The 27,570-nt window shown below is 52.5% G+C and overlaps 1 protein-coding gene across 49 annotated transcripts in view; it reads left to right on the top strand.

Moving 5' to 3' along the window:
• Positions 1-18,709, top strand: part of LRRFIP1 (LRR binding FLII interacting protein 1) — a 141,564-nt gene extending 122,855 nt beyond the window's left edge. For 39 of the 49 annotated variants that reach the window (XM_066346152.1, XM_066346158.1, XM_066346155.1 and 36 more), the window contains 4 exons: positions 586-678; positions 1,854-1,946; positions 3,531-3,672; positions 6,003-9,019. In XM_066346152.1, coding sequence (XP_066202249.1) covers positions 586-678; positions 1,854-1,946; positions 3,531-3,672; positions 6,003-7,732 — 2,058 coding nt within the window. In that variant the 3' untranslated portion in view covers positions 7,733-9,019. Of the gene's footprint in view, positions 1-585; positions 679-1,853; positions 1,947-3,530; positions 3,673-6,002; positions 9,020-12,426; positions 12,477-13,979; positions 14,098-14,786; positions 14,867-15,953; positions 16,059-17,846 lie in introns of those variants that run through there. The other 10 variants (XM_066346170.1, XM_066346178.1, XM_066346198.1 and 7 more) reach the window with 3 other exon arrangements.
• Positions 18,710-27,570: the final 8,861 nt, after the last annotated feature.

A 27,570-nucleotide genomic window follows, 5' to 3' on the forward strand; every position in this document is an offset into this window, starting at 1 on the left:
CCGGGGAGGAGGGGCAGGAGCCGGGGAGGAGGGAGCAGGAGCCGGGGAGGAAGGAGCGAAGGAGCCGGGGAGGAGGGAACGGGAGCCGGGGAGGAGGGAGCAGGAGCCGGGGAGGAGGGAGCGGGAGCCGGGGGGGGGGGGGAGCGAAGGAGCCGGGGAGGAAGGAAGCGAAGGAGCCGGGGAGGAGGGAGCAGGAGCCGGGGAGGAAGGGGCAGGAGCCGGGGAGGAGGGAGCAGGAGCCGGGGAGGAGGGGGCGGGAGCCGGGGAGGAGGGGGCAGGAGCCGGGGAGGAGGGGGCAGGAGCTGGGGAGGAGGGAGTGAAGGAGCTTTTGCCTCCCAGCATGTGCTGGCTCCTGCTCCGGCTCCTACTCTGGACTGAGCTCTAACCTAGGCTCTGGTTCCAGCTTGGGCTCCAGCTCTGTCCTGGGCTCCGGCTCCGGCTTGGGCTCAGGCTCCAGCTCCAGCTCCGACCTGGGCTCCGACTACGGCTCCAGCTCTGGCTTGGGCACTCTCCACACATCTGCACTGGGCTCTCCTCCTGTCTAACCCTCTGTCTGCTCTCTTTCTACCTGTTCCTGTCCCTCAGGAAATCCGACAGCTGCAGCAGAAACAGGCGAGTTGTATCAGGGAGATTTCTGACCTTCAGGAGACCATAGAGTGGAAAGACAAAAAGATAGGGGTAGGACCCTCAAGTCTTTGCACAGCTGTTCAGATGGACCGTCCGCGTAGCAAACGCGTTGCTTCTAGAATCTGTGGTTGGCTTGGACGAGTGTGCATGCAGCCCCCACCCTGCCCCTCCCCGCGTGATGCCAAGTCGGTAGCGCGGCGGGTATGCGAACTTCCCCTCGCTGATGGTCACTTAGTGGAATTATAAGTGGGCTTCCAACATGGAGAGTCTCTGTCAGCAGGAGCCGGGCTCTCCCCCAGCCCTGTGTGTGGGGGGCCAGGGCCTGCTGGAGACACACCATGGGGGAGGCACTCCGGCAGCTGCCCTGTGTGTGGGTGTCCCTGCCCGTCTCACCTGGGCTTTTTCTCAAGGGGCTCGAGGAAGCCACACGGTGGCAAGTGCTGTGCCCCACGTGACCCCAGCTTGACATGTCCCCAGAGAACCCTCCGGTCCTCTCCCTCCCCGAGAACAGAAGAGGCAGCCCACGCCCCACTCCACCCCCCTCAGAGTGATGAGGAAGAAGAAAGGGACCCCCTTTACAGCAGTCGCTATGCTTCATGGTCGTGGTGTCCTGGACGCAGTGCCCCCTGCCACACGGCTCTGACGCTTGCCTGATCCTCAGAGCAGGGCAGCCGCCCTGGTCTTCACTCCGAAATGCTCACCCCCGCTCACCAGAGATTCCATGCATGTGCATGTGCATGCATGCGTGTGTGCGTGTGCATGTGTGTGTTTGCTTTCGGACCCCCTCCCTGTTTGAGGTGTTCCAACAGTCGCTGAGAATCTGTGTAAAAAAAAGTAGTCTAGTCGCTAAAAGAGGTGTGGATGACCGGGGGCATTCTTTGGCATTGCTCCCCATTCTGTATTCACCCCTCATTTAAACGGGTGTGAGGCCTCTGTCCACACGGCTGTGGAACCCACACCAGGCTAGAACACGAAGCCTCGGACACACCTTCCGGTGCCTGCAGCTGCTGTCCTCCACGGAGCGTGGGCAGTAGCATTTCTTGGCGGCCACACACTGAAGAAGCGTTTGTCACTTGCATGTCCTCTGTTATCTTGAAGCGTAAGCTATCCAATGCCTGACCGGTCGGCGCTTTGCATGGTAGGCGTCTCCGCCTGCGTTCCTCTGCCCCGGGGGCCCCTGCTCACCTCTGCAAACCTTCTCTCCCTTTGCTCTGCTGCACGCCCAGGCCCTAGAGAGGCAGAAGGAGTTCTTTGACTCCATCAGGAGCGAGCGGGATGACCTTAGAGAAGAAGTGGTCATGCTGAAAGAGGAGTTAAAGGTAGGAAGCCGAAGAGCCTTTGAAAGAGGAAAACCCCGGAGTCCGCGGCGAATTCCTAGGGTCCTCGGGCACGAGTGTGCGCGCGTGCACTGGGCCTTACCTCCTTTTTTTTTCCGTTTCGTTCATAAATTCAAATCTAGGGTTAACTGAGGCCGAAGAGACGTGTGAAGGAAGTCCAGGTCTCGTGGGGACCGTCCGTCGCCTTCAGATGCTCAGAAGCATCTGAGCTTCTAAACATCTGAAAATTTTTTTCCCATTGATTTGAGAAAGAGGAAGAACAGGAGCGTAGGGGGAAGGGTGAGAGAGAGAGAGAGAGAGAGAAGCATCAACTCGTTTCACTTAGTTCCCTTCGGTGGTGCACTCATTGATGGCTTCCCCGCTAGGCCCTGACTGGGGCGTTGAACCCACCATCTCAGCATTTCTTGTCCATTGAGCCCCGCCCCCAATCAGCGCTGATGTCCAAGAATTTCTTTCTATACAGTCTCAGGTGGTTTTTTTCCATACGTTAACAAGTTCTCCAGGACATTCCTCACAGTTCGAGGATGCATATGTTTGCTCTATTAAAAGCTCAGCTGTGAGGACTTTTCTAGCCGAACGACAGTGCGGGGGAGGCCCGTGCTACTTACAGGTGGAGATCCACCGGGTTGTGGGAAAGTCATGTTCCGTCCGGGCCGGGCCGTGTCAAGGGGTCTTCAGCTGCTGCCTGGAGACCAGCGGTGGAGGGGGGTGGGCAGAGCTCTGGGTGGGCGGTGAGCACCGGAGGACACAGTGTTGAGACACGGCACAGCCGTGAGCAAATGCCTGTATACAGGAATTTGTGTGACCTGCTTATACGGAGAGCTGGGACCAGAGCTGTGAACCAGAGGGAACAAGCTTAGAGTTCAGGTTCGGCAGACCGCTCCCCCCAGGGCTGTGAGTGCAGTGTTGGGGATCCCTCCCAGCACAAGAGAGGAGTGGGGCAGCAGAGGACAGGGAGTGAGCGGGTGAGTGAGCGAGCGAGCCGTTCATGCTCCGGTGGGGACGCTGGAGTCGTGGGGTGCAGCGGCCTTCCCCCGTGTTTCATGACGGAGCGGGGCGTGACTCATATGTCTTTTGAATTCCCCAAACATTCTAGCTGCCCCTTCATTCCTTCTTTAACGTAAATTGCTTCTGTTCCTTTCAGAACAGGTACCTATCTATGTCTTTCTCTTTTTCTCTCTCTCTCTCTGTATCTCTCCCGCGTAAAGGAATGCAACCAGGGTTTTCAAAGTCAAGGTCACTTGACCATGACTTGCTTGTTGCTTCCCGTTGGGGGCAGCCTGCAGGCATCACCCCCAGTTACAAAGGGTCCCTGCTGAAAGCGCCTGGTCCCCAGCCCCTGAGGACACAGAGGGGGTCCTGGAGAAGGGCCAGCCCTGGCAGGAGAGGTCCCGGCTGTCTGTGATGTGTGTGTGTCGGTAGAACACTCATGAGGGTGGTGCCTAGCTCTTCTCGACCCTGTAGGGGGAACAAGAACAGCTTCTTTTTAAATCATTATTACTCACAGAGAGTTTAGCCCTAACACCCCTCCAGGAAGCATGACGATGAGCCTTGTTTCATCCCCAGAAACACGGGATAATCCTCAATTCAGAAATAGCTACCAACGGCGAGATGTCAGACACCCTCAATAATGTCGGACACCAAGGTCCCACCAAGATGACGAAGGAAGAATTGAACGCTCTCAAGACAACCGGGGATGGGACCCTCGGTAAGTCCCTGCCGGCCTCTGGCTCTGTCACCTCAGCGGTCAGCACTGACCCACCCTCCACGCTCTGTTAGAGCTGCAGTCACCGTCACTGACCCATTAACAGTCACGCAGCATGCCATTTGTCCTGTCTCATCATGGCATCTCCTTGCCACACGGTGTGACCCCCCCACCATCTCCATCACCACCGCGTGTTGTCTGGCGTGCCTCTCTGATCAGTGCTCACCACCGACGGCCGGGGACACGTCACCCTTGCTTCTCGAGCCTCCCCAGTGAGACTGTGGGTGCAAGACAGGGAGTCTCAGAATCGAGTGACAGTTTGGACAGGACTGTTTGGTTCCCCTGGGCCCTGGGCCCAGGATGGCTTTCTAGCTTCGCTCCATCGCAGAATTCTGGTCAAAAGACCAGAATCGCAGGGGCTGTGAGTTAAGTGAGTCGACCCCCTTGGCCAGCCAGTGTGCCACACCCTGCACAGCACTCTGAGGGAACGCAGGGCCCATGGGCAGCAGGTGGAGGTCCCGGCAGAGTCCATCCGCCCTGGCTGCCGTTCCCCGTGCAGCACCTGAGGGACAGGCGGCCCTCGTGGCGAGGATGGCCAGGGCGAGGGGGGTCCTTCCCCAGCGAGAGTCTGCATATGCCTGCCCCGTGGTCAGAGGTGATGTGTCTTTGCATGTCACTTTTTTTTTTTTTTTTTTGCTTCTGAAAGAATATAAATTGGGGATTCCCGTAGATTGCAGGGACAGGGGGAAGACGCACCGATTGTTATTTGCCATGCTATCTGGCCTGGGCATATACCTCTAGGATCTGGTATGCCACCAGAAGCTGCCACCGCAGATGAGACCTCCCGTCCCTGGTCATCAGTGTGTCCATGCTTTAAAGTGAGGTCAGGCTGTGACTTTCCATTGGGAAGCTGTCCTCTTATTCCTTTTCATTTATGGAAACGGAGAACCCTCAGGGCTTACTTCCATCTTAATGCCCACAGGAGGGACATACAGCTCTTTTAATCACGTCAGAGCAGCTGAAAGGAGACAGGTGGTTGACGTCCATCATAGCTCTGTGTTAGCTAGCCGAGCCGCTGGGAATTGGATCACGCTGCTCTCGTTCAAATATACATTTTGTCTGTCTTTGATAATCGTTGCAAAACAAACTCCTGAAGAACCAGAAATGCCAGTTTTGTAACTGGTCTCCAAATGTTTTTTTTTAATACTATCAGTGAAGAAAGGTGGGGACTTCCCTTAGGTATGTTTATTTTTAATTTATATAGCTATAATACTTCATTAATATAAGATATACGTGATAAATCACGCACTCGTAGAAATTTTTGAAGGGTGAAGCACAACTATAAATAAAAATCCCTCCTTTCCCCCCTTTTCCCTGGGGTCCGTGCACCCACCACCGGGTGGGTGAAGTTGTCCAGCTCTGACCTTCAGTGACCATGGTATCTTATACGCTGCGGTTTTGTTTGTGTGAAGAATCCTAGATGGAACTTCATTCCAAAGGAGTGACTTGTTTGTTAATTCATCGCTTTTTAATTGAGGAATCGTTTGTTATTTAGTTAAGTGGTCGTCCTGATTTAAGGAGTTGCCTCCCTCTGAAACTCCCCCTGCCCTGTTCTGTTAGGGAATAGAGCGAGAAAGTATTTAAGGCACAGGTCACTTTCTCAGGAGACAGTGGTCAGGTGGGGGAGGGGCATTTCTTTGTCCCTTAAATGAGTTATGGCAAAGCGTTTTCCTTGGACTGACCTCGAGGCTGAGTTTCTTAAGATTCAGGGTGTCATTTAAAGATGATCTGAAGGCCACTTGGAGGGGCCGTGTGGCACACAGTGCAGTTTCTGATAGTTGGAAACATGTGAGCTGTCCAGGTGTGCATTTGGGAGTGAGACCAGGGTACACAGACCTGAGGTCCCTCCTTCAACCCCTCAGCGTGGATTGTTCAGCTGCCTGACCCAGAGCTCCTGCTAGTTGTTAAAACCTCACGTCAACTTTGAAAATCAGTTCACACAGCACACGCGCGCGCGCGCGCACACACACACACACACACACACACACACACACACGATGGCGCCAGGAGCCGCTGGCCTTGAGACAGTGGCCGCGGCCTTGGCCCATGGCTGTTGGCGGCTGCGGTTGGCTGCTTTGCGGCACGGAGCTGGCAGCGGCTTCTCTTCCGGGTGACTCTTTGCTGACTCTCTTTCTCTCTCTCCCTCCCTCCTTCTTGCTCCCTGTCTCTCGGAATGGGGCTGGGTGGGAATGAGAACTTGTGTGTTCATTGCAATGTATCTTGAGGGGTCACCACATCATGAGGTCCCTTCAATTTTCTCAATGGTCTTTTAGGAAAAGCCATCACTCAAGTGGAGGTGAAAAAGGAAGTGGTGGAGAATGTGAGGGAAAGAGAAATCTTGCAGAACACTGAGCAGGAACCGCGCAAAGAGGACCCCGTAAAGGACTGTGCGGACACAGAGGTCTCGCCCCCGGGTGAAAATGCCGAGGACCAGAGAGCCTCTGAAGACAGCGCCCCCTCCCTAGCAACACTAGCCAGTGCGACGAAGGAGGAACACGTCCAGAGCCAGGGTCTGGCGAGCACGGCCTCCCTTGAGCAGACAGAGCAGGTTGGGTCCAGTGAGGGCGTCAGCGCCCCAGACGCTAGCACCGGGGCTTCCCTAGAGCAGTCCAAATGTTTCAGGGAACTAAGTAGGGGGACCCCGGGTCCTGTGACTGGGCCAGGCAGCGGGAATGCCTTGGAGATCCAGAACCAAAGTGAAGGATCTGTAGAAAACCAGGAACAAGAAAAGCAGGGTTTTAAAACCAGTCTGGGTGAGGTGAGCACAAGACCCCATCAGGAATCTGCTCCTTTGCAAACACCCGACGTGGAAGCGGTGAGCGGCTCCCCGGGCGCGGTGGTGGCGGCAGGGTTAAATGGCTTCGGGGAGCAAGAGGGTACAGTGGCCTCAAGTCCTCCAAGGGACAGCGATGACACAGTCAGTCATGATAAATGTGTGGCCGATGTCCCCAAAGAGTTGGACCCGAGTACGGGACGTGGTTTCGAGAAGGAGCTCACCAGCCAGGAGGCGGCCGAGCCCGGGGAGGTCCCGGTCCAGAGCACAGAAGTAGGGGAGGAGGACGATGAGGAGGAAGAGGAGGGGCGGGGACTCAGGAAGGAGAAACCAGCCCAGACGGAAGTCGGGCCCGGTCCCTCTTCCCCGGCAGCCGAAAACAGTGCTCAGGAAGCCACAGGTCTGGCGGCGGCAGATGCCGAGGGCGAACCCCTAGAGGTACCAGAACCCCCTGAAGAAAAGGCCGACCAGCATGGAGAGGGACCGGCGTCCCCCCAGAAGAAGACAAAAACCAAGAAGAAGAAAAACAAGAAGAAGAAGTCACCCGCCCCCACAGAAGCCCTGAAGGACGTCAAGAAGGAGTTAACGGTTCAGAGCTCAGATCCAGGTGGTGTTGAGGAGGAAGGGCAGGTGAAATTCACCGACGACACATCGTCCGGCGGAGGGGCGCAAAAGGAGGGCACGGGAACTCCAGACCGGAGCGCGGTGGTGGGAAGCAGCGGCAGCCCCGGCTCTCCAGAAGACCCTCCCGTGGGGCGGGGCGGGGAAGTCCAAGAAGAGGGCGAGGTGAACAGCGAGGCGGGGAAAGGAGTAGCTGATGGCGAGCCGGCGCCGTCAGAGGGCGACACGGCTCGGGCATCGGGCAGCAGCGCCCATGCTGACGGAGTGGAGGAAGGAGTCGCACAAGACGATGCCGACGATGCCCAAGGCACCAGCGCCGCTGCGCCAAGCGCTCCTCCTGAGACTGAAGACGTGTCCGTCAGCGCCCCGCTCCCAAACGCAAGTCCCTCCGGGGACACCCACGCTGCCCCTCAGACAGAAGGTCCAGGGAGCCGTGCGACGTCGGAAGATCCAAGTCCGGGAGCCAGGAAGGCTGTCGAGAGCGGCAGTCTAGAACACGATGCCTTGGCACCCGCCGGGGCGCTGGGGGACGCCCATGCTGAGAGCCAAGGAGAGAAGGGGGGCGGCGGTGACAAGGACAAAAGCAAAGAGGACTGCACCCTGTCGTAGGGCCGGGCGGAGCGAGAGACACGCACGCCCAGGACCGCACCCAGTAAGTCCACCCGTGGCTCGCTGGCCGGTGACCTCCGCTGGGGAGAGCCGCGACACGTTCTACACGGAGACAGATGCGCGTGTGACAGTCAACCACCAGGTTATCTCCGACTGTAAATTATAGACTGTTACTTGTACATTCATGTTTTAGTTAGGTGAGCACTCAGATTAGAGAGAAAGAGAAAGAAAAAAAAAAAATACATCTGTTAGCAGTGTAAGTTCTCACGAAGAGCATTCCGGGATAGGAATGTGGACGTTCTGGACCAAACAGATCAGCATCTAATCAAAGTGACCAAAGAGCATTCTGAGCTTCCTCCCTCGTGAGTATCATTGATATTTAAAATAACTTGTCTCGTTCAAAAACTCGCCCTTTCATATTCGCTTTTGATGTGTGGACATTATAACCTGTATGGTATTTTATTTTAGAAAGGCGAGAAATGGCCAAACAGCATGTAAGTCAGTGAGGGATCAGGTTTGCACTTTCGGACAATAAGTCATCATTTTTTAGGGATAACGGATAATGGACATCTTCACATCCTGTGTCTTTATCTCACAGAAGAATTTTATCTCAACCAATACTTTGGACCTCGTTCTTCACAACACCTGAGTTTATTTCTTGATTTTGACTTCTCTTCAAATCAATTATGTGCCAAAGTCACTTTATACAAATATTTTTAAAATAAAATTTATTTTTTCCTGGAAGAGATGTATGTTGAAATTGTGTTTCCTACATGATATTGAGGGGGGGGGGGATTATTTCCAAAATTTATTTTTTTAACCTAAAAATTACTGGCCTTTCTGTTTGTCTAATCATTATTCAGAAGAGCAATAGACAGCGGTTCTGTTCTTGTGCAGACTGCTAGTTAGGCTATAACAGGATGTTTTAAATAGTTTAAATCACTTTCGGTATTTTTGGTATAACTATTTGCATTTATTGTTTCTCAGTAGAGCCTTATTGGAAAATTTTTATTTTGGTTTTCCTGAACAAAGTATATATTTCCTATATAAAGAAGCATTTTAAAAAAGTAATTGTAAAGTTAAATTTAAAAGCCACTGTAAAAGATTAAAATCAGAAGGGAACAAACATGATGAATGCTGTCGACACTATGCGCGTGTGTGAATTCATATTCCTGTTACAAGCTATAATTGAGTACAACAACAACAAAAAAAGACCAAAACCTCAATAAAATCTGAGGCAAATGTGTTATCATGAAATTGAAATAAAGACGTTTTCTAGTTTTACAAGCTTGTGGGTCCTGTCTTTGGCTACTTAGATGCTGTCCGCGACTCCTGTTGTACGTAATTCCACCGGGAAGGTAGCGTCCACGTCCGAGTCTCTGATTCCCCCGCGGGCTTCTGTGAGGGACTCACGCCTAGCGCGCTTAGTCCGTTAAGGTCGGACCTCCCTCCCAGCATCTAGACCGGGGCTGGTGTTGGACCCTCAGGGGAGGACCCAAGAGCTCTTCCCCTGGGCCCGGCCCAGGAGCTGTGGTGCTCCAGGGAGGAGCCCCAAGGCAGAAATATCTCCATTCTTTGTGCCAGGACTTATTCTGCCTTGAAGAGTGCAGTGAGAACGGCAGAGAGGCCTCGGCTTTCTGTGGGGGTGTCCTGAGTGGGAGGTCATAGGACTGCTGGACCCTGCCCGCGTGTACTGTGTGAATAGAAAGAGAGGTTTGCTGGGCAGTCACGTCCAAGGGCTACAGAGGAGTTTAAAGAGTTTTAGCCGACATCTCTTCACTTCGGCAAAGCCACCTTCACACCGGAATGCCCTCCGGGAAACAGCCTTACTCCCAAAGGCCTCTGGGGCCAAACTCACTGAACATTGAGCTCCTTAATCCATGTTATGTCCTTTCTTCCCCGTGCTGGTCAACGGCACACTTAGGGCATGACCGTCTACGTCACATCCCTTGAGCCAGCCAGCCAGCAGTCTCCCCAGGTCACTCATTCGTTTCATGGGGACACATTTCCGATCATTTCATATAGTAGCAGGCGCTGTGCCCGTGAACAAGCAGGTAGGACCCCAGCATCAAGCGGGAGGACAGCTGAGAATCAGGACGTGAGCCCGGGAGAAAGGAAGGGTTCTGAACAACCGGACCGTTTCTCTCGGTCATCTCAGAGTCCTTATTGTGAGCAGTGGTGACCCTGCTCCGAGCCTGAGGTGACGTGATAGCTAGCTCCGCACAGCGATGGATAGTCACAATGGAGGCCCCTAATAAATGACCAAGAAAGGGTTGCCTTCGGTGTGTTAGGTGTAGGAAGGCACAGAGGTCTCTACCAAGCCATCTGGAAAGATTTCAGTGTCAAGAGATTCAGACTCAGAAAAGAATCCAAAGGTGACCTGTCCAGCACGTCCCCAGGGGGACCGAGACCGCGAGGTTTCACCATAGCGCCAAGCAGGGGACAGCACTAACCACGCTCCCTTAAACCCGAAAGCTGGGACATCTCTCAGCCCCACACCAGAATGTGGCTACTGTCCATAGAATGTCAATCTTCTTCCAAAAGTACAGTTGAGTAAGTAGCCTTGCGGGTGTGTGTAGAGAACAGGGAAAGGCTACCGAGATCAGAATTGTAAGTGGAGGTTTTGCGATAACGTGAAGGCTGGGAAGTAGGAAAGGCTCCGAGAGGTTTTAGGAAGGAGAGGCGTTGCACTGACCGCTTTTTGTAACGTTCGGACTTCCAGTTAGTGACCTCAACGTATATATCCCCACTGTCGCCAGGACCCTGGAATGCTCCATCTGGGGGGAGGTTAGACAGTTTGGGGGCTCCCGTGTTCTGTCAATAGACTTCTCCTGCCCCAGGGAGAGCGCCTTACCCAGAATGCCACCATGGCCATCAAAGCAAAGGAATGCCACACTGAGATTGGTTCCCAACGTCCAGACTCCAGAAGGAAAGGAGGGTAGTGTGTGTGTGTGTGTGTGTGTGTGTGTGTGTGTGTGTTCAGATGCGCTGTTCATTTCAGTGTGGGGATCATACGGAGGGAAAACTGTGTCTTTTCAAGAGAAAAACTCTTCCCCTTGCACTTTTTCCACGACTCCACTTACATCGAAGACAGCATTTTTCGAGACAGGAAGCCGGGGGTGGGGGCTGGTGGAGACAGCCCCCATCTGTACAGACCTCTGGGGTTCTGTAAACAGGAGAAAAAAAAGAACCGTCTCCTAATAAATAATAATTGTCCGGTACATTTATGAGCTTCAAGACCGCTTTCTGATATAGTCAGCATTTTTTAGGGTGCCTGTGGTTTTGTACATAGGGATAGAAAACACATAAAATAAGATGAAATGTGATCTTGAATAAAAGATGTGGGTTTATAATAACAAAAAATACATATTTTTCCACGTTGGGTAGGTTTATAGAAAGGGAAGCGTGGATCATCCGTCAGAAGCCATTTGACGGTATGTCAACTAGAATGGAACTCAAAAAGGTCATGAATTTACCTGTTACTTAACATTTTCTGGTTCCGTTTAGTTTGTTCCTGTATCTTCCAAAATAACAACTTAAGGTGTTGGGAAAAGCCATTTGAGAATGAGCGTGTCATGTGGATTAGAAGGTGGACATATGCCTTTTTAAAAATGAAAACCAAGGTGCACTTGATATAAATCGTTTCCATTTCACATGGCTGACCTGAAGCCGGGCGGCCTGAGAACGCTGGTCCCGTGGGAAGAGGACCCTTGGGTCCGGCACTCCAGGCTGGTTCTGAGGTCTGAGTTCAGACCCAGGAAAGCATTGCAGTGACCAGAGAGGGGCACAGCCCTGGGGCCAGGCGGCGAGGCCTTCTGAAGGTCGCTGTAACTGTGCTGAAGCTCGGGTCCTCAGACGGACGTGATAACTGTGCCACCGGCAGGGCTCCGCAGACGGGAGAGTTGGTGGCCATGCCTGGCGCCGAGTGAGGGAGCCTCGCCATCTCCATCCCATCCTGGCTCTTCTTTAAGCTGGTGTAGGATTTGGCCCAGACCCCTACACTCTCTGCAGGCATGCCCCCCCACCCCATACTAGGGATTGCATTCCTTGACGCCCCTTCAGGGAGAGAGATCAGGGAGCTGTCTCAACACACTGGTGTACATGCATCCTGACGTCCTGGGGGTGGGAGGGAGGACAGAAAGCCTAATTATTCCTGCGTTCTTCCTCAAAACAATAAAAGCGTTGGGCACGTGGGTTAGCCCGTGGGTAGTCAGCAAGCTGTGACTGGCAGTGGTAGAGCCGACGCACCAATGCTGGTGAGCCCCTGAGAGGAAGGCCGCCGGGGCGCCCACGTGGCAGGTGCCGGCGGACCGGGATGCCAGCAGCGCGTCGTGTCGTGGTCACGCCCCGTGTGTCTGTCACCTTGCTAACCATGTTGAACCGTGCAGCCTGTGAGCTCTTCTGTTGCAGTGTGGTTTGGTCCCAGAGCCCTTGCATGCTAACCCCAGCTAGAAGACTAGCCCGTTTGCATGCAGCCGGACGCTGCCCCTGACGAGACAGACAAGCATGTGCTGGGAGGCTGCCCGCCTCCGCCTGCCCCCCGCCCCGTGTGTGGCCTCATTCGCCGTGGTACGTGCATAACCCCTTCACCCTCCGTTCCACTGACCTCCGTGCGCACGTCCCCTTTCCAGCCGACGGCTGGAAGGTGCAAGTCCCCAGAATTCCCTAAACCGCTGTCTTTCTGCTCTCTCCAGACATTAGGTTGAAAAAGCTTGTTGATGAACGGGAATGCTTACTGGAACAGGTAACCATCTTTTCGTTGCTTTACGAGTCCTCGGCCGGGGCACCCGGGACCAGGGACCTCCCCATCCTTCCTTCTTGCTCTGCCAGAACCCCTACCTGAGGTGTCATGCCAACAAGTAACGAACAGACCAGCCCGGTCTTGACCCTTTTATCCGTCTGAAGCCGTAGGAGCTTGAGAGAGGGGCTCTCGAAGTCCCAGGGCCACGTCCTGAATTGGGTAGGCTCCACGTGCATGGCTACCTAACATGCGTATTTTCATAGAAAGCCTAAGATTGACCAGGAGGGTATGGCCGAGTCCATCCAGACCCCATGGGTCCAGGAAAACCCGTTTTGTAACCTCTCAGTGGTCAGCACCCCTTCCCCACAGGTATATGTCTCTGTTAGCACGGATCGGGGTTGTTTTCACCGCGGTTTATCTCGCTCCCGGGAAAATGGGAAGCAGTTATCCTCCGAGGTCTTTTACATGTGGGACAGCTGTCCCATCATTCCACGGTCACTTTCTCAGGGCACTGAATTTCTCTCATTTCCCCTCATCTTCAAACGGATCAGCCTCACGTTCTACAATTCCACTGACGGCTTCTCTCAAAATTGCGTGAAGTGCTCCTACTCACTCTGGAGGGGGGTGTCTCTTGAGGCTCCTTGGATCGGTGAATAGCCTGTATCCGTGGCGATTCTGTGGTGGTTTTCTTAAAGCAGCGTGCACGGATGGCTTCTCTGTGCTGGTGGGGTGGGGGGAGGGGCTCTGCTCCACTGTACCTGTGTGTGGGGACTCCCACCGAACCTGCAGAAATTAGAAGTGACCAGGACAAGGGTTGGCAGACTCCCCTGAACGCCAGCATATCCTATAGGCGTGGCTGTTAATGGCGGTTCCAATGAGAGAGGAGAGTCTAGGGAAGCTCCCGTTAGGTGGTGAGCCCGCAGCTGGGTCGGGCTCCGTGAAGAAGCTCCCAGTTCACGTGGGGACTCAGTCATAACACTTCTGTGCCTGGAAGGCTCCAGGGGGCCCTTCCTTGGCTCCTTAGCGAATAAAGCAGAGGTTAACAGCGCTCTGAAGTGCTAACTCTTAGACAACCACTTGAACTATGTTACAAAAAATCCTCTTCCGGTTGAAAGTCCAGAGGAATTTCAACCTTAGAATCATAACTGTTGACCCAGAGTTACAAAATAATCCATGGCCTGATAGCGTAAATATAATTGATTTTATTTGTCCGAGAGGAGCTCTAACTGGCAGAAGGTAGTTTATTTATTTGTGTTGGTTTCGTTATGAAAAGGGAAGGACTCCCTGCCTCCCCGGTGGACTGTAGCCTTTTTCTGCATTTCTCTCGGGTGTAACTATGTAACCCCCTGTCTCTCTGGCACACTAGAGACACAGGACAGAACTTGCAAGGGGGCGTCTTCTCCCTTACACGCTGCTTCCTTCTCCTCCGCGATAGGCTCTAAGCTCAACCTTGTGGCCGCGTTCGGCATGGAGGAACTAACGCCCTTTCTCGGTGGGTATTTCCAGATTAAGAAACTCAGAGGGCAGCTGGGAGAAAGGCAGACGACTAGCAAGCCCGATGCCCTGCGCCTCGAGGATGGTGTCTTAGAAAACGGGACAGACGTGCATGTAATGGATCTTCAAAGTAAATGGCAACCCTCGTGTGGGAGTCCCCGCTGTGACGCGTGTGCATTTTGTGTGCCTGTGTGGTGGTGGTGGGGGGGGGGACAGTCACAGCAAGGAAAGCCCGGTGTGCCCCACGTGCCCCCCACCCCCACCGAAGCCCTTGACTACAGAAGCGTGAAGACGTTTCTCTGTAAGCTAGAACAGGGTGGGCAGGTGGGCCAGGCAAGGATGTATCTGTGTGAGCCTAAGAAACAGAACAGGTGCCCCAAGTCATGCACAGAGATGCCCCCCCCTAAGAGGCACTACGAGAAACCACGTTCCCTGCGCTGGGTACAGCCCCCTTTTGACCTGCCAGCTGTATGGAAAAATCGGAAGGTCTTTTTCTACGCCAGGAATGTAGAAAGAGGCTTAAGGGAATAAAATCGGGCTCAGTCTCTCGCCCCCTCACCCCACACCTCCATCAGTTCTCTGTCTCCTTTGCTCACAGGTGCTCTCTCTGTCCTGGGCACTTTCGTGTCCTGGGCACATGGAGAGAGCGCCCTCCTGGCTCAGCTCAGGGGGGGCGGCCGGGGCTGGGGGGAGCCACAGGCTGGGACTTTCAGGTTGACTAGACGATCGTCAAGTCAGGGTTTCGTTCCCAGTAACTCTTGCTTCCACGTTGTGAAAGCCCAGGAGCTTAACACATTTTCCTTCTCTTTCCACCTTCAGGGGATGCCAACAGGCAGATCAGCGACCTCAAATTTAAACTCGCAAAGTCCGAGCAGGAGATCACTGCGCTAGAACAAAACGTACGTGTGCGCGCGCGCTCGAGCCGGCGCAGGGCAGCCGCCCGGCCACTCCCGCTGGAACTGCGTTCGCCGGAACTCGCCCCTGAGTTTTCCGAGGACAAAAAGCAGCCGAGATTTTTAGAACCAGAAAGGGCCCTCCATGTCTTTGCTACCAAGAGAGAACATAGGGAAAGAAAGGTCATTCTTGGGATTTGGGCTGCGTCATCGATACTGACCCTTTGTTTTAAAATTAAAAAAAAAAAAAAAAAAAAAGATTAGTTGTAGAAGTAGCAATGTGACCAGGAAGGTGTTGTTTTTTGTTTTTTTTTTCCTGTAAAAATAATTCTTGAAATGATTATTTCATTAAAAATCACTCCCGGCGGGAAGTCCCTCCCGCCTGGGTCTGCTCTCTGCCAGCTGAGACGTTCTCTCTGGTTCCTGGGTGTGGGACGCTCAGGCCTCTTAACTTGCTGGGTGGATTTGGGGAAAACTGTGTCCTAACCCAAAAGAGAGGTAATAGTAGGTACTCTCCCCCCCACACACACACACACTCCGTGGTGGGTACGCATGGGTGGAACTTTCCAGAGTTTTTATCTGGACAAAGAACAGCAGAAGGGAAGCCTCCGTGGATACCACCCTCAGCCTCCTCCTTCCCCCGCTGTCTGAGCTCCGTGGTTTCCTCCTCTCCCTCGGCCCCGCCCCACCCCTGGGAGAGACTGCAGGGGAGCAGAGGTCCTAGGGGGAGAGTCTTTGCCTTCCCAGCCCCGTTCTGCTCGGACCGGCCTGTTTTCCACTGGACTCGTGCGGTAAAGGCCGGAGATGGCGGCAGGGTGTCAGCCCCGTGGCAAGCACACTTTTGGACGAGGGCCAGAGAGGAAAGACGTCCCTCCTAGGGGGTCGTTTCCGGGGTGCTCTAAACTATACACAAAGCTCCTGCTTGGCCAGAACGTACGGAATGAATAGTCGGAAGGGCACGGTCGTGATTCTTGGGGTAGTGTCCCTCTCCCATGTGATTAAATCCCACCCTTCGAACTCAGATGTAAGAAAGCATCTGAAGAAAAGAAAACAGGCCGGTTCGTTTAGAGAGATGGTTTTTCCTTCTTTTCAGATAATAAGGTTAGAGAGTCAAGTATCACGTTATAAATCCGCGGCCGAAAATGCAGAAAGAATAGAAGATGAGCTGAAGGCCGAAAAACGGAAACTCCAAAGAGAGGTAACTGTTCCTGGGGAAAGAATGGGCACCCCCCCCCCCAGTGTTCTAGCCAGGGGAGCAGAGGGAGGGGATGCCCTGCGAGGTGGGGGGGGGGGCCTCAGACACTGGTTACTCATTGATCCCTCAGGACGGAGCCCCACAGGGCTGCACCCACATTGTGGAGGGCTCCTGTCAGACAGGACAGGGCTCTCGGCCACGGTGCTCTCCGCCTTTGATTTCCCGCAGTTTCTCTCGGATGTGTTACGTGTGGGTTTCGTGTCATTTATTCTGCGTGAGGTGTGCTGCGTGTCTGGGTTCCATGAGGTCTTTGCTCTTTCCCTCGGTATGGGGAAATATTTTTGAACCGTGATCTCTGCACATCATTCCCGATCCCTGGTCTCTCCACTTTCCCTCTGGGACTCTGGTCCGAGGAGACCAGACCTTTGCCTTGCAACCTGCACGTTGACCCACGAGCCAGCTGCCTGACCTGGCTCCTGTCTCCTTACCGCTCTCTGTTGTCCAATGTGTGTGTTTCTTGCACAGACCTCCCAGTTCGCCTCCTCCTGATTTATTTTTTTTAAGTGCCCTCACTCCTGGCAGTTTCTGGTTGTGAGGTCACGCACGCTGTCCTCCTGAACTGTGTCCTTCTTCTTTAAAGACTGCACGCACCGCCATTCCATTCACATGCCAGACGGCTGAAACTCGCTCAGGCTTCTTGGGAGTCGGATTCTGCGGTGCGTTGCCTCTGCTGACTCCGGAAGGGTTGTCCCCTCCGTGTGTTTGATGTTTTGTGAGGTCAGGCCTGGTTCTCATGCGTAGGACTACTCCAGGCCTGACTTGGAATTTTCTGCAAGGAGGGCTTGCAAGGCAGTGGGGCTTAACCTGTCCCAGGACCCCAACCTCCAACTTTGAGGGTTTGAGTGGGAAGCAGAGCCACAGACTCCGTTCCAGGCTCTGTGGCCCCAGCCCCTCCCCACCCCCACCTCCACCAGGCATCCCCATCCCAGCCTCACCCACTCCTGCTTTGGTTTCTGCCTGCAGGAGCCTTGTCCCTGGCTGACCGGGGCTGCGGGCACCACCTCCTCCAGCGGGTCCTAGCACAGCTCCTATTTGCCTGTTAGCCTCACTCACCTTTTGTGACACCGTCAGGATGCCCACGCCTGCTCTGTGTCTGGAGTTGAGTTATTTCAGAGGAGGAAGGTTGCTCATGAGGCCAGAATCCTGCATCTTTTTGAATTAAGAAATGTATGCATTCACACACGTACGTGAGTGTGTGTGTACGTTTGGGAATCTCAGCGGGTCCAGATTGTAACTGTAATTTTCCTTTTTTTTTTTTTTTTTTTTTAATTAATCAAGAGGCCGAGAGGCAGACAGACTCCCACATGCACCCTGACCGGGATCCACCCAGCAAGCCCTCTATGGAGCTAATGCTCTGCCCATCTGGGGCCAATGGTCTGCCCATCTGGGGTTACTGCTCCATTGCTCAGCAACCGAGCTATTTTAGCACCTAAGACAGGGCCATGAAGCCATCCTCAGGGCCCAGGCCAACTTGCTCAAACCATTTGGGCCATGGCTGTGGGAGGGGAAGAGAGGGAGAGAGAGAAGAAGGAGGGTAGAGAAGCAGATGGTCGCTTCTCCTGTGCTCCCTGACCAGGAATCAAACCCAGGACTTCTACACACCAGGCTGATGCTCTGCCATTGAGCCAACCGGCCAGGGCCTGTAATTTTTCGATAGGACTGAACTCTTGGCAACTCCGTTTGGTTTGGAGGAAGCCAGTGCCTCAAAGCTCTCTCTCCTCCTGTTCCCAGCTCCGCTCTGCCCTGGACAAAACCGAAGAGCTAGAGGTGAGCAACGGCCACCTCGTGAAGCGCCTGGAGAAGATGAAAGCCAATCGAAGCGCCCTCCTGTCCCAGCAGTGAGCGCCAGCCCCCCTCACGGAACCCGGAACCCGGCCGGCGGTGGCGAGCGTCCTTTCTGCAGGCTTTTCTCGGTCCCTGTCTGGGAGCTGCTCCTGTCCCTGCTGCTGAGAGGAGGACACCGGCGACTCAGCCCTCAGCCGCGGGAGCCCCGGCAGCCACAGCACCGATGCCGACGCTGCGGTCCGCGGACCCCGCCGGCCGGCCGGGCTGGCTGCCCCCCAGAACCTGCAGGTCATTTGATAAGCACACTGAGCCCGTGGGGGTACCTGAGGGCGCCGCGTCCCACGGCCGTCAGGGTCAAGATGGACGCGGGGAGCTTGAGTTTTCTTTTCCTCTGTCTTGCTGAGAATGAGGGGACATGGGACGGTGTTGGGACTTTTCTTTCCTGGCGGAGTCTGCGATCCCAGCGGTTTCAGTTCTTATCTCTTAGTCGACGCTTTTCATACACAAAACACTGTGGAACCACAAGCCATTACCGAGCGAAAACTCTCTCACTGGAAACAAGGGGATGGCCTAGAAGTAAAAGTGACCTTAAGAAGACTCTTTACTGGCAACAACTGAAGCTTTTCTAAGGGATTTTTGCATCAGTTCAATCCTAAAGACTACTTTCCCCCTCCCCCCAGGGAATTAGGCAATAGCTTACCGAAAACGGACAGCTTTTCAATTAGCATTATTTAATATTTAGCATATTTGGAATTGAAGTTGTTAACTTCTTTTAAAGAATGTACTATTAGGAAAATTAAAAGAAAATGAAAGGTTAAAAGACTTTAGCAATGTGGCTTTTTTTTTTTCCTCCCCCACTGAGAGAGAACTTTATTTCACTATTCTATATTCATTGTTCTATATGTTTTCGGTCATCTTTTTTTTTTTTTTTTTAAGCCTATCGCATCAATTAATTTTTCTTTCCCTCTTTGTTAAAAAAAGAAAAAGGTATATTGACAGTGAATAAGAATAGTGCCCTTCTAAGAATCGGTGTTCTTAGAATGAAACGGAAACTGAGGAAGTCACAGGTCAGAGTGGAGACAACTGTGATTATCTCCAGGGACAAAAGCAAAGAAAGTTTGATGACCCGCTGATGATCATGTGTGTGTTTCCCCTAAGACTGGTTAACTAGGCCAGCTTTTCAGGATATTGGCAGGTCTAAACCAAGGAAGACGTCGTCATCCGAAACTACACCGCTCACAAATATTAGGAGGGGGATTGATAAAAATACTCCTAAAAAGCTTCCTAGTCGCTTTGGAAATATCCCCTGATTTTTGTGAGCGGTATGTGTCTCGTGTGGACGCTTGGAGAACACCGGGGCGGGGGCCATGAATTGGGTGTATAAAGTTAAGAGAGCGCCCCCAGCCTATGTGCTCAGGTCCCCCGGGTCCATCGCCCAGCCTCGTCTGGCTGCGCACTCTTAGGTGGGAGAGAAGATGGCTGTCTGTCCTTGCGCCAGGGGCGTTTTACAGTTCAGATCTTCCTCCTCTTGAGTAGTCCACAGATAGTCACCTGATCGCTCGTGTATGAATACGTCAGGGACCACAGACCCGCCGCCGTTGGTGCTACATGTTCAAAACCAGTGTTTCTACGCAGAGACCGACTTGGCACCAATGCCGTGCGGGCCACGCTCTCCGCCGCTGCGCGGTTTTGTATCGACATTTAGCTGAGAGTCATCAGAGTGAATCTTAATGATGATCAGCTTCCGAAGATACCTATGTTTGAAAATCGACTTAGCGAGCGTCAGGCGTTCCAACTTCTTTCAGGAACACAAGGGATTCAGTCAGGGTCCAAGCCAACAATAGAACCTCCCAGTAACTCGAATGGGGGAATGTGACATGCATAAAGAGTGACCAACCTGTGGAGGGGGTTGACGACTAATGATGAAAGAGAACTCACAAGAGTGTTCTAGAGCTGAGGGAGAGGACCCACGGTAGAGACAAACAGCGACTGAGATCTGATTGGACGGGTTGGGGACCGCCAACCCCCTGACACCAGCAGGCAGGAGCTGTGAGCCAGAACTGGGAGCGACTGGGGCCAGACGCGGGCACCACCGCTCCGCACTCCGCAGGGGCCACGTGGGCAGGGGGGAAGAAACCCAGAAGGGGGCCCTGCTTGCCGCCTGCCCGGCTCCTCCAGCCCCCCCTTCCATCCACACAGGGCCCATCAGCAAAGGAGAAATGTCTACTTCATCGTGTCCTCCTGATATCCTGTTCCTTCCACACCCTAATACAAACCCGTTTAACCAGCAGGAAGGACATCCACATGGCGCACAAAGTGTACCCATGATGGCAAACACTTGTATCACGTTTAGACGTGCCTGAGAGCTAGGCTCCTACGTATTTCCACTCGTTTGATTTCCTTGAACCTAAGACAGGGATTTTCAACTTTTTTCACCTCATGGCACACATCAACCAGTTACAAAAGATTCTACAGCACACCAAATATATATATATTTTTGCTGCATAGGTATAATTTCGATTCATCCACACCAGACGGCTATTGTTGTGTTGTTGGCTGTTGTCTTTTTTTTTTTTTTTTTTTTTTTTTATATTTTTCTGAAGCTGGAAACGGGGAGAGATAGTCAGACAGACTCCCGCATGCACCCAACCGGCATCCACCCGGCACGCCCACCAGGGGCGACGCTCTGCCTACCAGGGGGCGATGCTCTGCCCCTCCGGGGCATCGCTCTGCCGCGACCAGAGCCACTCTAGCGCCTGGGGCAGAGGCCAAGGAGCCATCCCCAGCGCCCGGGCCATCTTTGCTCCAATGGAGCCTCGGCTGCGGGAGGGGAAGAGAGAGACAGAGAGGAAGGAGGGGGGGGTGGAGAAGCAAATGGGCGCTTCTCCTATGTGCCCTGGCCGGGAATCGAACCTGGGTCCCCCGCAAGCCAGGCCGCTTTTTTTTTTTTTTTTTTTTTTTTGACAGAGACAAGAGAGTCAGAGAGGGAGACAGATAGGGAAAGACAGACAGGAAGGGAGAGAGATGAGAAGCATCAGTTCTTTGTTGCGGCACCTGAGTTGTTCATTGGTTGCTTTCTCATATGTGCTTTCACTGGGGGTTACAGCAGAGTGAGTGACCCCTTGCTTAAGCCAGCGACCTTCGGGCTCAAGCCAGCGACCATGGGGTCATGTCTATCATCCCACACTCAAGCCAGCAACCCCATACTCAAGCTGATGAGCCCGCACTCAAGCCTGTGACCTTGGAGTTTCGGACCTGGGTCCTCTGTGTCCCAGGCCGACGCTTTATCCGCTGCACCACTGCCTGGTCAGGCTGTTACCATTTATTTTATGTGACGATCTAAGGGGAAAAGAGGTCGGTGCCCCTGACTAGTCAGTTATTGCATATTTTAAAAATTCTTGTGGAGACCCTGGCCGGTTGGCTCAGTGGTAGAGCGTTGGCCTGGCGTGCGGGGGACCTGGGTTCGATTCCCGGCAAGGGCACATAGGAGAAGCGCCCATTTGCTTCTCCACCCCCACCCCCACTCTTCCTCTCTGTCTCTCTCTTCCCCTCCCGCAGCCGAGGCTCCATTGGAGCAAAGATGACCCGGGCGCTGGGGATGGCTCCTTGGCCTCTGCCCCAGGCGCTAGAGTGGCTCTGGTCGCGGCAGGGCAACGCCCCGGAGGGGCAGAGCATCGCCCCCTGGTGGGCAGAGCATCGCCCCTGGTGGGCGTGCTGGGTGGATCCCGGTCGGGCGCATGCGGGAGTCTGTCTGACTGTCTCTCCCCGTTTCCAGCTTCAGAAAAATACAAAAAAAAAAAAATTCTTGTGGACATGGATTGAAAATCGCTGCCCTGAGAGAGAGATGCCTTTATCAAACTCGTAATGTGGGTGAGGAGACTGGAGCCCAGGGAAGGGGACCGGCTGGGAGTCCCACAGCTGCAGTCACCACTCATGCTTGTCTCACCAGCCCTGGGAAGATAGCCTTTCTTCCCCAAGTCGGTGGCTCTAAGGACGTCTCTGCCTCTCGCTCCAATCTTTAACGGAGACAGTGAGTCCGTGTTACACACCCCTAATTCAGAGGAAGATAGAGCACGACTTCTTGACTTATTTCATAACACAGCTTTTCCTGCTGATGTAGCCATGGGAAAATTGTGGCTGGCTTTTTCATCCCTGTGACCCAGCGTTTCCCAAACTCTCACCGCTGACATCCTGGGCCAGGTTACTCTGGCTGGCTGGGCGGCTGTCCTGTGCCTCCCAGGGTGTCAAGCGGCGTCCCTGGCCCCTGCCCAGTAGATGCCAGTGGCCCTCACCCCGCCCCCCACACACACACATTGTGCCGAATGTCCACAGGGAGTTGGGAGATGGGGTGCAGAAGCCTGAATTAGGGGAAAGAGAAGAAGTGGGTGAAAACCGAGGCCAAGATGCCTGGCACACATTTCCTACGAGCGGTTTTCATTTTTGGAAGGAAATGGCGCTTAGAACATAAGGCAGCCCACTCGAAAGATGTCAGGCACAGAGGTTCAGGATTGCAATACAATGCTATTTTCCATGGTGTTACTGTTGATATTTTTAAATTCAAGTTACTCTCTAGCACCTGTGGGTTTCTGCTTTGTATAGCACTGAGCTCTTTTTTCTTCTTCTTTTTTTTTGTATTTTTCTGAAGTGAGAAGCAAGGAGGCAGAGAGACAGACTCCCACATGCGCCCGACTGGGATCCACCCGGCATGCCCACCAGGGGGCAATGCTCTGCCCATCTGGGGCGTTGCTCCGCAGCAACTGGAGCCATTCTAGCACCTGAGGCAGAGGCCATGGAGCCATCCTCAGCGCCCGGGCCAACCTTGCTCCAGTGGAGCCTTGGCTGCAGGAGGGAAAGAGAGAGATAGAGAGAAAGGAGAGGGGGAAGGGTGGAGAAGCAGATGGGCACTTCTCCTGTGTGCCCCCTGACCGGGAATCCAACTGGGACTTCCACACACCAGGCCAATGCTCTACCACTGAGCCAACCAGCCATGGCCAGCACTGAGCTCTTAGAGAATACTATAAGGAGACTGTGGTCCTGGGGACCAGAATGACCATGCACAGCCGCACAAGAAGGCTGCGTGGAATGGGGGCTGGAGAGTACCAGCCGTTAGCCAGCCAGTTTCTTCACACGGAAGTGCCAGCATTGGTCGTGTTCATCCAAATGGCCCAGGTACGATAGGGCACACGTGTTCGCCTGCCTGTCTGGGTATTTGAAGGTGACAGAGCTGTTGTCTACTGACCGGCAGGGCTCGCTGCACTTGCAGCCGCTGGTCTGGAACACCTGGTCCCCACCCTGGCATAGAGGATACTTCGTGATCTAGAGGACCCCGGCTCAGTGGTCAGGGGTTCTTACCTGTTCCTAAGAGCCTCCAGGACTGGATTGCCACCCAGCTCCCCACCTCTCAGGGATTCCACAGTTGGCCCCAAGCTCCAGGCTCATACCTGCCCCGGTCCATCCACTGGCTGGCATGAACCTCTGTGTGTGGCTGGTCCCCAACTGCCACCCCTTCACCACCTGCCAGATGACTCCTACCCGATCCCCAGGGGCACTAAATGCTAAGCAGGCACTCCTTGTCCTGAGTAGGATGCCACTGACTGTGGCTGGGCTTGTCCTCCTTTGCAATTAATTGCTTGTCTCCGTGGGTGGCATAGGATCAAGAACACCACAGACTTGGGCAAAGAGTCTTGAACTAGAAATATTTGAATTTGGTATCAATACTCCCTAAATCCCAAGAGGTTCCAACACTGTATTTAAGATAATGAGAGAGAGGGAGAGAGACAAACATCAGTTTTTTGTTCCACTTATTTCTTATGCATTCAGTGGTTGATTCTTGTAAGTGCCCTGACCAGGGGAATCGAACCCACAACCTCAGCCTATCGGGATGTCGCTCTAACCAACTGAGCTACCCAGCCAGGGCTTAGAATAGTGAGGGAGGAGGGGGCCCTGCGGTCTGTGTTCAGCCCTCACCGCTGGCCTCCTGGGCCCACCTTTACCCGTGGCACTCAGGGAGCCCCGCCCGGGTCCGCCGTCCGGGGACAGCACCGTGTCGGGCTCCCTCCCCTCCCTGCAGTTCAGGGGCGCCTAGACTGTCCACTGCTTGAGCTTCTCTCCTTGTAGCAAAATGAGGGTATGCTGGCCCCAGGACGAGACCTCCTTTGCTCCCTGAGTGGATTCTCCCGCCTCACACAGCGTGGCATTTCGTGGCTACGAAGAGCGGTAGTTCCTCGCCGGCCACGGTTTTGTTGAATGTGGTTGTAAGATACCGCAGTGTAATGTCTCCATAACCAAAAGCTTTTAATTCCTTATCTTGACAGCCTGGGTCTAATCTGATTCAGATGCCATAGAGAGGAACAAGACGAAGACTGCTCCCTCCTCCCGTGGATCGTCTGGGCCGTCTGGGGGCGGGGAGGGATGTGAAAAGAGGTGTCTGACTTCTGTACACCCAAGGTAAAAAGATCAGACCCAGAAAAAACGTGCCTGAAGCAGCACTGAGATTCAGCAAAGAAAGACGCGTGGGAAAAGGCAAGGGTAGATATACGAGTGTTGCAGCAGTGAGAGCAAGCGTGAGGACAAGACGGACGAGGGGGACCTGGTGGGGGGCCGCTAAACCTGGTCTCAGAAAAGGCGGCTGCTGGGCACAGACGGCTCAGAACGCTGAGGCAGGAGAACACGCTGCCAGACAGGGCGTTCATGCCGGGACTTTCTTCTGTGCAGGAAGCAGGTGTCTGTCCTTCACTGTGACTTTCAAAGTATATTTCATATTCTTGTTTTTACCCTAAACAGATTGTGTGTGTGTGTGTGTGTGTGTTTCCATGATTTTTATCAAGAATGACTTTGTGAGTTTTCCGGACAATGACCTCTCTGGAGTTCATGATAACTCATTATTATTGATCGAGGACTGACTCAAGCCACAAGGGTTCAACAGTCTTATTCCAGTGATCAACACAGACAATAAACCTGTAAATAGTAAGTAAATAACATTTCAGATCATGAGCACGACAAAACCAGGTAATGGAATGGAGTGAGCTACTGTCCACGTGGTCAGGTGAGTATAGGTCTGGGGAGGTTGGTACTTGGGCTGGGTGGTCAGGGAAGGCTTCATGGAGTAGGTGACCTTTAAACTGAAACCTGAAGGATGAACAAGTCCTGACCATTCGAATACCTAGAGTAGCACTGTCTAATAGAAGTATAATATATGAGCCACATAAACAACTTAAAATTTTCTAGTGGCTACATTTAAAAAAAAATAGGAGAAATTCATTTTAACAATATATTTAATTCACTATATCCACAATATGTATTATTTCACCATGCAGTAAATATTTTGAAATTATTAATGAGCTATTTTACATTCTTTTTTCATAGTAAATCTTCAAAAACCAGTACATGTATTTTATATTGTATTTACCACACATTTCAATCTGAGGCTGTTTTCATCATAAATATTTCATCTTGTGTTTACATTTCACAAAATGTACATTTGGAAAAAGTGGATTGACATATCCAAGTTGTTCCAAATGTATTTGAAAGTTTTCCAAAAATAAACTGAATACCAAAAATAATCATTTTCCTATTACATGTACTATTACAGGTACACAGACAAAACTGCTTCATATTTTTTGGAAGAGCTGATTTGACTTTAAAGCAAAAGCATTATTGGTTTTGAAACTACATCTGTCCAAATTTTAAAAATTCATCAACTCTCATATTGATCTAGGATTACTGATATCAAATTCAAAGGAGGTATCGCATAAATGGAAACGCAACTCGAAATTGATCAATCTCAACAAAAGGTTCTTCCTAATTTTCTTGTAGTTTTGGCAACTGGTTTAAAAGAGGCTATTGGTTACAGTTAAAATCTTCCATATAGTGATTCATGTGTAAAAAAATCATTATTATTGACTTGTAATTTGAAAAGTTTTCCATTCAACATAATTCCTCACTACTGCTTAGATCACATATAAGTGTTTTTCTAGAGGCTTCCAATTTAACTTATGCAAAGTACCACTGGTAAGAAAAAACAAGTCACACTGACAGGTTTTTTACTTCAATTGTCGAGCATTTTGGCAAGCATTTCCTTTTTTTTTTCCCGTGAAAATCTTAAGTTGAAGTTAACAGTAAGTAAATCTTCGTAAAGCTCCATCACACTCACTCCATGAGCACTGGCAAAGCTCCATCACACTCACAGATCGTTCAACTTATTGTCTTCTCTTTCAACAGCTTCAGCGACTGGTGATTCACTATATTTACATGTGTACAGGAATGATTCTTCACAGTGGCATCCATGACCCTTTTTTATAGAAACTGCTTCAGAAGGCTGAGCACATTTTCCAAGATGTATCTAAGCCACTGAGCACTATGGTCACGGTCCCTACTGGTACCACTGTTCCACTATGACATCTGCCTTGTTCAGCACCAGGAGCCCCAATACTAAGAAAAGCGTTCAAGAAATGGTAGCTTATGACCTGACCTGTGGTGGCACAGTGGATAAAGCGTCAACCTGGAAACGCTGAGGTTGCCAGTTCAAAACCCTGGGCTTGCCTGGTCAAGGCACATATGGGAGTTGATGCTTCCTGCTCCTCCCCGCTTCTCTCTCTCACTCTCTCTCCCCTCTCTATAATAAATAAATAAATAAATCTTTAAAAAAAATTTAAAAAAGAAATGGTAGCTTATATTGCTTCTTCCTTATAGTGACTAGTATTATTACTATGACCCCAATGGTTCCCAAAGTGTTTGCATGAACCACTAATTCCTAGGCATGTTAATAAGGGCTCTAAGTAAAAAGAATTCTCTAAACAGACTTTGGTAACAGTCCGTTAAAACAGTTGATGGGCTTGCCTGCTGAGGAGCACGTGCATGGGAGTGTCATCAGATTCCTTAAGCGCGAGATGGACTGGGTGCCGTTTCGTTTACAGACCAGCTTTGCCGAGGACAGAAAGCACCGCAAAACTTAAAGAAAGCACAGACGCAAGATGCAGAAAAGATGGGACCAGGGGTCTCCCAGCCTCAAGGACTGAGAGCCCCAATATGCGAGTCCTCATCGTATTTATTTGTCTTTATCTACTTATCATAAAGCTTCAGTACACGAGGTAGCACATACTCATCCTCTGGCACATCAGGACCAACTGGCTTGTAAGCACGCATTGGGGGGAGAGAGGAAGCGGCAGACAGAGTCCAGAAGCTGCAAAGAGCCTCTGCCCCTGAATGCGTCTGGCCCACGCACAGCTGAGAGCAGAGGAAGGGCTCTGCTCGGCCTTGAGTGACCTGGCAGGGCAAAGTCGCTAAAACAACCTGAAGGCTGTTTGTGGTATTGACGCCAAAAGCAGGGTGGCACGCACACAGCACTACCGCAGGCCCAGGGTGTCCTGAAACGCTTGCAGGATGGAGCGCTACATAGTTATCACCTCCACCCCCCACCCCCACCCCCACCCCCGGCACAGTACCCTGTCATTTAAGCGTTTGAAATAAACGGGTTTTCCAGGCTCGGGGCCACTGTGTCTCCGTCAGAGCACCATGTCCCACCTGGCCCATACTCTCTCTATGTCTCTGTGTTTTCCTTCATCCTCCGTCGCCCCCACTCAGGACTTCGCTCGCCCCCGCTCGGGACTTCGCTCGCCCCCACTCGGGACTTCTCTGGCCCCCGCTCGGGACTTCGCTGGCCCCCGCTCGG

This window comes from Saccopteryx leptura, chromosome 7 (genome assembly GCF_036850995.1).
Source record: "Saccopteryx leptura isolate mSacLep1 chromosome 7, mSacLep1_pri_phased_curated, whole genome shotgun sequence".
Lineage (NCBI taxonomy): Eukaryota > Metazoa > Chordata > Mammalia > Chiroptera > Emballonuridae > Saccopteryx > Saccopteryx leptura.